This window comes from Macadamia integrifolia, chromosome 2 (genome assembly GCF_013358625.1).
Source record: "Macadamia integrifolia cultivar HAES 741 chromosome 2, SCU_Mint_v3, whole genome shotgun sequence".
NCBI classification, from domain to species: Eukaryota; Viridiplantae; Streptophyta; class Magnoliopsida; order Proteales; family Proteaceae; genus Macadamia; species Macadamia integrifolia.
In genome coordinates this window covers 30,684,841-30,696,122 of record NC_056558.1, presented here as the reverse complement: position 1 = coordinate 30,696,122, position 11,282 = coordinate 30,684,841, and the positions used below count along the sequence as shown (strand labels likewise).

Genomic DNA, 11,282 nt, shown 5'->3' with positions numbered 1-11,282 from the left:
CGTCTGCATGAGGGGAATATTCTCCCAGAAGGTTGGACGTATTCTAGTAGGACTCTAAGAGGGAAGAAGGGGAAAAAACCCTAAGGCCGAAGAGCTATATAAGAAGGCACGGAAGAAAGGGGAAGGTAAGTTCTGAGACCCTCGCCATTACCCACTTATTAAACTGTGCCGCCGACCCTGACTTGAGCGTCGGAGGATTAACCCCGGACAAAGTTCCGGGCCTCCGTCGTCTGTGTTTGTGTAGGTTGGACCAGCGGGGTTTTTGGCAGCAACAATAAGCAACTCCAGAACCAAGTTGGAGGCTGTGCACAATTCTGCAGAAGATAACTATAAGTTAAGAAGAGAACATGAAATATAGTCAATATGGCATCGATGGTATAAAAATAAAAAATAAAAAATAAAAAATAAAAAATAAAAAATAAAAAATAAAAAAAATAAAAAAGGGTAATGTAAAATACCTTTACAAACTCAAATCAGTGTGAACACATCATTAGCAAGGCTTCCTTGCTCCAAGCTACGTGGTGAGGTATCTAGGGATAGTGTGAACACTCCCATGATGCCTTAGAGGCAATTAGAATGACAGCATGAAGACTCCAATGACGGGCAATTAGAATGAGATTAGAGCCTTCTATTTTGGCAATGTAATCTAAAATTTCAAAATACCTCAAGACATACCATTGCATGTTAACCATCAAAGTGTTGTTCCAAATGGATGGAAATGTGCTATTTGTGATGCCTCCTCTAATGATCATAAGAAGACCGTTGGAATTGGGTTTGTTGTTTTGGATTTTGAGTCTTGTTTTAACGTGGCTGTCGCTTTGCCTATTCCGTGGTCGTCCCCAGATATTGTTGAAGGCCTCGCATTACGTTCTGCTTCGATGGGCCGTGGATAATTGCATTCTACTTGGTATGCTTTTCTGATTGCATATAGGTGGTCAATGCTATCAATAATGATTCAGATTCGGCCTCCCCTGAACTCCAAACTATTACTTGAGATATTTCTTCATTAGCTACTCATTTTTTGGGGTTTCGAGTCCTTCCTTTGCCCCGATATATGGTGCAATCTACTCATATTCTTGCTACTAGGCCATATATTTTTCCCGATCTGCCTTTTGGGATAGCGCCCCGATTTGCTGCCCCTTTTTAAAGAGTTTAATCTAGGACTTTACGACTTCAGACCTGGTAATCCTACTAGTATCATTAACCAGGAGTCAACATCCAACATACTTCGGTCAACACTGGATAGGGTTTAGTTGACGTCGATTGAATGCTGGCCGACGATCAATCGATGTTGACGGACCCTATTTGATGTTGACTAACTGTTATTGCATGTTGATTCAAATGGTGTAAACCCTTATTCAATATTTTTTTTCCCCATTACTAATTGGGATAATTTTGGAACAATATTATCAAATGAGAAGGGCTCCTCCATGGGTCTAGAATCGAAAGTCTAATAATGAATTGGTTGGAATCATGTTTACTTAGGGTTATTAATACTTAATAATTATAACCAATTATATAAAGGTTTATCATAATTACAAAGAAAAATTAAGGGTTATGTGAAAAATTAGGATTTCGAGCCTAGAATCATTAAGGATTTGAAACCAGGTAATACTGTAATTAGAAAAGTGATATACCATATATATCTATATATATTCGTTGACTGGTTAATGGTCGGGTTATCGGACCCAAGACCAGGTCAACAGGAGCACGAGCATGGAACCCGCCCCCCTCGAAAGATCACTGAGCACCCGATCAATCTCACAAAAGTACCAACACCAATAACCGACTTGACTCAAGATCATGGGCTACGAGTGTTAACCTGGGTTAGACGGTTGCTTAACCCTCAGCCCTACTGTGGTCAGGTTAGCGGTTAGTGGACGTTACATGGTTTGGTTAGCGATTAGTAGACCTTACTATGGTTTGGTTAGCGGTTAGAGGATCTTACTATGGTTTGGTTAATGGTTGTAGTAAGTAACTCAGGTTGAGTTAATCGTTATGATCTTAGCTAGCTTGACCACGACGGAAGAAGATCTCTCCAATAAGGTAAGGACACGCTGTCTATACGACGGAACCTCTTGACCAATGAGAAAGACCTTTGCTACCTATCTAAGGAAGGCTCAGGTATGGAAAAGGGGTAAGCTCTCAATATACTGAACACCCTATATTATAATGTTATGGAGACTAACTTTGGCATCGAAGCCTAATCCCAAAACTCTCTCCAGGTCAGCTTCTAATCTGTGTTCTGCAGGTCTACGCCGGATGGAAACGTACAGTAACAGAAAGAAATACTAATATTTAAGTATTTAAAACTATGAGTCCCATACTCACAATGGAGGCATTTGCTCGTCCACTAGTGGACATTTGAGTGAAGGTTGAGAGACAGTTGCAATGATTGCCACCCCATCTTGGGTGGCAAGAATCTTGTGGTTTGTTGCTGAGACCACGTAGGGTACCCTCCGCCTGTCAATGGTGTCCTCTGCTTCCAAGAGTCGTAATGACTTTGGGTTGATGTCAATAGGGATGTTGAAAGCGCTAAGGATGTAGAGATGTCTGTAACGATGGCTGGGGCATTACTTGTCCGCTTGTTGGCATTGAAGAGCCCATTTTCCAGCCAATTTCAGCTTCGAATGTGTATATCCATCGAGACTTGTCTACTAGTATGAGATCACAACATGGGTGCTATTGTTGTTATCCTTCTTAAGGCTTTGCACTTTTTCATGGCAACTCTCACCTCATCCATATTAAAAACAAAAAAATGACCTTGATGAAGTCCTTGGGGTTGGCAGTTTCATTGTTGGCAACCAACGATGAGGTGTTTTGATGAAATGTTTTGAGTATTCTAAAATTAAGAACACATTTTAAACGAACATGTACCCAAATAATGTTCTCATTCTCAGTTCAGAAGGTATTTTGTATTCTTAGAATAAAAATGCATGCCAAACATAGCCTCAGTATATAGAATGGTTATGGGATCACCCCCTTAGGACCGGAACAGGTAAGAATCTGTCCCATTTGACACTCAATGATTCAGATCCTCTCCAGGGGTGCTGGAGAGGTACCAGTGAGGGTTCTCTCTCTCTCTCTCTCTCTCTCTCTATTGTATCACTCTTAATGAATTCGTTATCTCATTCTTCATTTCATAAAAGTAGGTTGTGTGATGGATTGTCTTTGAGGTGGATGTAATGCATATAAAATGCATTGGCTTGACCGAGCTATATATACGTCAGGTTAGGGATGTCAATCCCAAGCCCGCAACTGTTGGACCGACCAAGCCCAACTGTTTAAAGACTATCTTGGCCCGCATTGATGATTGAACGTGTCGGGCTCAGGCCCAACCCGTTTATAAATATGTAGTACACTGTGCAAGGGGTAAGATCGATAGACGCTTGATTGGCCAGATCCGTTTATAAGCCTGACTAGGCTTGACATGTTTAGCATGACCGTTTATATGTATTTTTTGCTTTTTTTTTTTGGATAGAATAGGGCATATTAATATTTTTATCGATTATTGAATGTAATTAAGTGTAATATATTTTTTAAATTGTTAATCATTTAATAAAATGTATTAATATTTTTTAAAAATATAAGACATTTAAAGACAATTTAAGGTTTTTTTTTTGGGGTACATTACCCCGTTTAAGGCCCGGTAATAGCCTGATTAGCATGATTAAGAGAAGCCCAGTTAAAGCTTGGAACCCAATCGAGCCTGACACAAGCCCGATATGAGACCGACCGAGACCAACTCATTCCTTAAATGTGCAAGTAACAATGCAAGGGTATAGGTCCGCCAGGCCTGAGATCGGCCCGACTTGACCGATTGACACCCCTAAGTTAGGTAGAAAACCGGTATCTTATTATAGTCTGTCATGATAAGTCTGTGCCTGATATGTAGTGATGCTGCATTAGGTTGACAGTTGACACTTATTATAATTAGCCATAACCCGTTAATCATTTTGCGTGGATCCTCATGTTCTTTTTTATTTGGAATCTTCATGTAGCCAACCCCAATAAATTGGGGTAATGTTTTGGATGTTGTTGTTTGTTGTATTCTCTCCAACCGGGGTGACTGTAGAGGGACTAAGTTAGACTAAAAATAGGAAAGAGAAAGTGAAACCCCTATTTCTCTCTTCCGTTTTGTGGCTGGGGAGGATCGGAATCCCTTATATTCTCTCCCCTATTTTGGCACTTCTCTAGTACCTTTAGTATGTCCCATAAAATCAAAGACCTGGCCTGGATGGCCGGCCGACCATCCAAAAGCGAACAACCAAAGAGACAGTCGAGTTGAGACTTAGGCACAAGTCATGGTAGATTAAAAAAAAAAAAAAACAAAAACTTACGCACAAGTAACACAGTGATGTGTGAAAATCGCTTGTAGCCATCACATCGGTACAATGAGCATCGAGTGGCTGGGAACCCCTTGGACTGCATGCCCAGATACTCTTAGCCATCCAATGTTCATCGCATTTCACAGGTCGCTGCACAGGATGTGGACTCCGTAGTGACACCTACCTTTCATTTTAGATTTTGGAAAATCCTCATAAATGGGACCCATTAACTCCCACGGTCGGATCGCTATCTTACGTGCCTCATTGATACTCGGGATTCACACGTGTCCAAAATACAACAGTTCTCCGATCCATGATCCAACCGTGTTTCGCTCGTGCCACATTTGTAATCATGTAGTTTGGCTTTGAGGGGAAGTGTCTCATTTCTTATACGTCAGAAGGATTATTTGAAACTCTCTCACACAGTCAAGACACAGCGAGATTGATTTGAGCATTGTTCTGAGTAAGTGTGGAGACCTGAGATCACCTGGTAATTTCAATCCCTCAGGATGTGGAGGCGGGCTTCCTCTCAGCTCCAAACCCTAGTGCCATGGCGATCTTCTCTGAATTTCAACCGCTCCGTCATCGCCGGAGAGCGAACGCTACCAAATCGAGCCCTCAGTTTTGCGCCTTCGCCTTACCCGTTCCAGAGAACTGCCCCTCTTTTCTCTAATCAGGCCATTTCTGATGCCGGTAACATTATCATCAAAACCCTTTGATGTTTGTCTTAGATCTTCACGGCGAGTCTTGTGTTCTTATTATGAAGAGATTTGTAATTTGTTGTGGAATCCATTGAAGACACTATTTTATCTAAGGAAAAGAAGAGAGTGGAAGATGTAATGCCTATCGCTACCGGGCATGAGCGGGAGGAGCTGGAGGCGGAGCTTGAGGTTGATACCTATTTTACTTTTCTTTCATTTTCTGTTATGGTTTTAGTGTTTGATTGAGTTTTCAGATGATAGGGTTTTACGATTGAGAAATCGCTATAATTTGTGTTTTTGTGTGCGTGTGGGTGTGTTTTATTATAGGGGCGGGATGTTCTGGAAATTAATCACCCTATTGGTCCTTTTGGCACCAAGGTAAGTGTTACAATCTACTTTTTTTACACAATATGTTCATTTCTGTTTTCTGGATCTAAATTGTTATTGAATTTCTATACAAACCGGTAGAATTTGGTAGAAATGTATATCAATTTTTGTTGTGTCCTGTGTGATGGTTGTTGAAATCGCCTTTCTTTTGTGATCTCAAATTGAGAAAGCAGTTTTCTCTTTGATTGGTTATTACCTAAGTCTCCAGCGCTATTTCATCATTGATTCAATATGATTGGTAATTGCTGAAAGTGGTTTCATTTTACTGTTCTGATAATTGCTGAAGTGATTTTGTTTTACTGTCATGGTAATTGGTGAATTGCTTTTGTTTTACTGTCATACTCATTGCTTCTGAGGTTGGTACTGTATAATCTTTTTGTGTCTTCCCAAGTACACCTCTTGTTTTACTTCATTGCCAACTTTATTGGTTTCCAACTTTTTTTCCTCATGAATTGTCATCAAACTTATGGAGATATTGAAATCACCATTTGAGGCAATGCAGGTGTCTTGTGTATTGTACTTTTGTTTATGCATCATCAAATTAAAGCATGATCTTTCATCAAGAGTTTTCTGTTATTCTTTTGATGCTCATTGGATTTAGGGACTGAGCTTTCTTGGAATAGTTTTTTTCCTTATTGTTGTTAATGGTTGTTGCATTAGTTTGTGGAGGATATGGAGCTTATCATGACATATATGGTCTGTTCTGAATGGTGAATGTAGATGAACTAGATGCTTTGAAAGATATCCGTAGTTTACGTGATACCACAAAAAGTGTGAGAACTTTCATCAAAACCAAGTTTGTGCCAAAGTGAGTAAGAAACGATGGCCAAACTGAGTAAGAAATGGCACCATGCTTTCTCAAAATGATGGATTAAAAAAATGCTTGTCCAGTTTGCCACTGGATAGCGCCCTTGTGTTTCCTTGGTCTAGAAAATGGCTATATTCAGGTCTATTATACAACTGGTTTTGTATTCGCTGCCTTACTGGCTCTTCAAGTCTCAGTTTCTGAGTTGATTGTTCCAATGCTTTGTTATGGGCCTTGGTAATTCGAAATTTGGTTGAACTAGAATTTAATAAATTGACGATATATGCAAATAGGCTGGCTGATTCATATTGGTGAAATTAGAGACATCTTGGTTGCGTCAGAATCTAACTGAGATATACTTAACCTTTCCCACCAAAAAAGAAGTAAATAATTTGTTCAATCTTTGGAGGCATGTTAGAAGAGTTGAAATTTTGAGCCATTGGTATTCATGGCTTGTGAAAACGCTTTGTTGGTTGTGAAGTTGAAAGCGTGCTAAAGAAATTGGAGGTTTTGTGGGGCATCCATAATCATATTCAGCGAATGCAGCTTCTTCCCCCCCCCCCCCCCCTCCTTGTTCAGTGGTTATTAGTTTTTTTTTTTTTTTTTAAACTCTTTTTGCTCCCCAGTTTTAGATTGTAGATAAACGCACTTATGTCGTGTTCCTTCTAGATCTGGGGGGAAAAAAAAATACTGAAACATGCAATATTCATCCTACTTGTTCCTTTTCTCTGAGCATTTCCTTCAAGGCTTTGATGGTTAAATCTTTGTATACTATAGAATAGTGTTGCCATAAATCAAACCTGAACTAGACCTATGCTTCATTCTGCGCTGTGCCTTTTGTGCTTCATTTTAGAAATTTTGGCTGAGGAGTGCATGAGAGACGAGTGTCTTCTGTTCAACGAGGTCAGATTTTGGTGATGTCAAACTTTGTCACTTCAAATATTATAGAAAAGAATGATCAAATCCTTCAAATTAAGGTCTTGATGAAAAACATGTGCCTTGTGTCACAGCTTGTTGTCCCTGCCACTTGGGTAAAATCTCTTTTTCACTTTTTGGACATAGTGATTCTTAAGGGTTGCCCTTACTGCAGAAGAGGAAGATGAGGTATTTTCGATCTGTATTTCATGTTGGGAGAAAGCTACAAGTGAAGAAATTATTGATTCAGAAGGCAAATCTATGGAGTCTTCTTTCATTGAGTGGATTGAAACTTTTGGTGACAGAAGTCTGAATGTCTTGGGTATCTTGGATTGGATGAGTTGTGGCTTTGATATATATATATATATATGTATTATATTTTCTGAAATTCATGTATCTTCTTTTACGAAAGAAAGCCCTCTCTGCTGTGGGCTGCGAAAACATCCTCACGGTTTTTCAAATTGAGATATAATCTGTCTATGATCATGACCTCGACGGCTAGGTATATAATGTTGAATTTCTCTGTTAGTACCTGATAAAAAGGGGTGTGCCCTGTATAGCCGACTTTTTTTTTTTTTTGGGGGGGGGGGGGGGTTGGTGTGAGGGGGTTAAGGTATACCAGACTTAAATGGTCATATGGACATTTACCAATTAAAGCATACGTTGAAGGGTAATCAAACCAGTTGCCTGTCCAACCTTGTATTATGCTTGGTAATGAGCTCTTGCAGTATATTCATTGACATTGATCCACAGGTACTGTGGTTCCTGTACCATAATCTCATTTTACTTGGTTTGTTATGTTATTTTGCTTTTGTAGGAAGCACCTGCTGTTGTCAAGTCATACTATGACAAGAGAATTTTTGGATGTCCTGGAGGTGAAGGCGGTAAGTGCCTTTATTTATACGTGTTTCTTTATTTGCTTGTTTTCATGTAAATACCTCATGAAGGATAAGTTTCATGTAATTGCTTACTCTTTTTTTTTTTTTTCCTTGTAAATTTTCCTCTTATTTGACTTTTACCTGGAAACAAAATATCCTTACATGAAAAGTAGTTATAGTTAAGAATTGTATGTCTTCCTACGTTTAACGTAAATGTTGTATTACAGAGGATGAACACGATGTTGTTTGGTTTTGGCTGGAGAAAGGCAAGCCACATGAGTGCCCTGTGTGTGGTCAATATTTCGAGGTAGGGGTATATCGCATTAAACGAGTAACAAGAGAAAAACTGCATTACATTTCCTTTGGAATGGAATGAAACTGATTGATCCAAATTGGGCTTCTATGTTATGAAAAGATGGTTTCCGTTGGTCCTGATTTTTCTTCCAAATGTTTACAGCTAGAAGTGGTCGGTCCAGGAGGACCACCGGATGGGCATGGAGATGATGATCACCATTGATGCAGTGTGGAACTTTCCTGCCGGAATAACATCTGGTAAGATGCTGAGATGGTTTCTTTTATACATTGTAGCTACAAACGGTTCTGTGTTTGTTTAGGTGGATCTTTAGTTCCCTTGCATGTGTCCGACCATATTTGGGTCACTGAATTTTTGTTTCATGGCTTGATAACCCTTTAGAGGTTTAAAGTTTTTAGCCTCGTAGATGCATCATCGAATAATTGTTGGCTATATTTTGTTTGTTTCTTCATTTAAATCACTTCCCTGTCAATCTAAGGGAAAGTACAAATTTCTTTAATGTCAATTTAAGGAGAGTTTGTTATAATACAATCCAGGTTCCTGATGTCTGTAAGTATTTGACCTACTACACTAGACTACTAACTACCACCTGCTTAGCAACATTGTGTGTACCATTTATTAAAATCATCAATCTGGCTTGAGTTCCATTTCTTCTGGGCCATTACTATCTTGTTTCGGGCTTGCTATATGGCATTGGCTAGAAGGGTTCTGCTGAAAGAAAGAGCAACCCAGTACAGAGGCTACTGCTACTACAGGGAATGGGAAGGGCAAATATACGCAGCCTTACCTTGTGCGTCACAGAAGAGGCTGTTTCCAAGGTTTGAACCTGGGACTAAAATGTCATAATAGTGCAACTTAATGATTGCGCCATAGGCTCGCCCACAAACATGTGATATAACATCATCTCCATTTTGTTTAACAAAACCAACTAAACTAAAACGCTTCAGAATATATCTAGTGGCTTTCATTCAAAAAAGAATACAACCAGTATAATGCAACAAAGAGAAGTGTTCCCATGGCCAGCAGTTAGAATATGGAGTTATCGTTGCTCAGCAGTTGACATCTTCCTGTGTTTTCCTGGGATTGCTCTACGGAATCCAGCTCCTCTCCAGTTAGTCATCTAATAATGGTTGGGAGGTCTTGGACATGCATCTCAACATATGGGTGCACATCCCCATTATTGCCCAGCTGTAGGATGGTTAATTGGGGTGGCCCAATAATTGGAGAGGTTCTTCTTCCCTACCCAGTCCTTGGAATTCTGTTGCTTCTTAAAGGCACATTTAAAATTAAAACTGATGCCCATCTTGATTCTTTTAGAGAAATCAAAATTTCCACCACTGATTATTAGATCAGATTTCGGGAGGTTATTGAGGATCACTGTAGGATTAAAAGAGGGAGGATCTGGGTTGGTTGATACATAATGCTTGAAGATCATTGGCAGGTCGCAACATGTTCAAATCATTGACCCAGCTGGTGATGTTATCATTATCCTATTAAGGCCGTCGGAATTAAGGCCCAAGTACTGAGTTCAGCTGACTATATAGTAATGGGCTCCAAACTTGACCATAATGCAACCTGACTTTATGGGCAGAACCAACTATCTAGAAAGCTATTTCATGAGAGGTTGATTCTAGTTATGTGAGTAATGATAACCAGAGGGAAACAGTAACTGCAGAAGATTGATGCTGGGTTTGGTATGCATTCTGCTAGATCCACAAGATTCTTTGGCAAAGTCTTCCAAATCCGAGCTCTGAAGAGATCTACATCTACTTGTCATCCCATTTTGTGGGCGGAGTGGCTGATTCTGGCATTCGGTCTGATTCATTGAAATGCATTATCAAATTAGAATTCGACCCTGAATGCATACCAAACGTAGCCTGAAATTCCATTTCCTTGAGCAGTAATTCATTCATATGGGTAATAAGGGGTGGGGAGAAATAGGCTATGGGACTTGGAAACTCCAGGTTAGGAATCTCAGGGTTCATTAAAAAAAAAAAAGAACACAACAACACATTAGTTAGGTCCTGTCTAACTGAAAGGATGTTATCCACGACCCTTTCTTGAGACATAAAACAATCCGAAATATGGTGCCCTAAATAGCGAGCTTGCAGATTTTGTACCCATAGCCGTGAGTGATTATCATAGTTGCCAGGGCAGCTTTAAAAGTATGGCTTTTATTATGTATAAGGTTGGTTAGGTGACCTAACCCTCCAAGACCTTAGGTGGATCACTGGATCCGTTTGTGTTGGCCCTCTTTTCCCCACCAAAATTGGGCTAGCAGGTAGTCTAGTTTGTGACAAACCTGCTTGGGAATCAAGACATGAGACATAAAGTAGATTGGCACAGAACTAAGAATTGATTTTGACCATAAATGTCTATCCATGAAAGATGTGGTTTTTCCAATTGGAGACCCTATAGGTAAGACTCATGATAGAAAGGTAACATTGCGAAGAGGCGAAATACCTTTGGAGCCAATCTGACCACTTTGACACCATGAAACATGTTAAGGTTCCTAGTCACCATGAGAAGCCTGGACAAGCATCCCATAACGATAATGAAAAGATAGGGACTTAGTGGGCAACCTTGTTTCAATACTAAACTAGGGTCAATACATTAAAATAATGCTACGTCATAGTTTAATAGAATAAGAATGAAATGAGACAAGGATAGGCATTAAATCATATCAGTGAGAAGTGAACCAAGAAATTCAAATATTGCCCGTAGGAAACCCCAATCAACTTTGTCATACACCTTAGACATGTCAAATTTAAAAAGGAATCTTAAGCAGGTAGCTTAGTTGGAACTAAGCTAATATGGGTAAATTCATGAATTCGATTTGATTATTCTTTCTTATCCCTAGTTTCAAAAAATCTTCTGAGCTCTAAATTATTTTATGACTCATCACTAAGATGAATTTCTCGAAAGAACTGTTCAAGGAGCAAACGATCCCCTCTC

General features: G+C 39.6%; 1 protein-coding gene across 1 annotated transcript; it reads left to right on the top strand.

The window, feature by feature from the left end:
• Positions 1 to 4,720: 4,720 nt before the first annotated feature.
• On the top strand, positions 4,721 to 8,872 carry LOC122092164 (cytochrome c oxidase subunit 5b-1, mitochondrial-like). The gene is made up of 6 exons (XM_042662508.1): positions 4,721 to 5,021; positions 5,127 to 5,218; positions 5,357 to 5,407; positions 7,954 to 8,020; positions 8,242 to 8,321; positions 8,472 to 8,872. Exons 1-6 carry the CDS (start codon positions 4,838 to 4,840, stop codon positions 8,529 to 8,531), a joined length of 534 nt encoding a protein of 177 aa, XP_042518442.1. The 5' UTR covers positions 4,721 to 4,837; the 3' UTR covers positions 8,532 to 8,872.
• Positions 8,873 to 11,282: the final 2,410 nt, after the last annotated feature.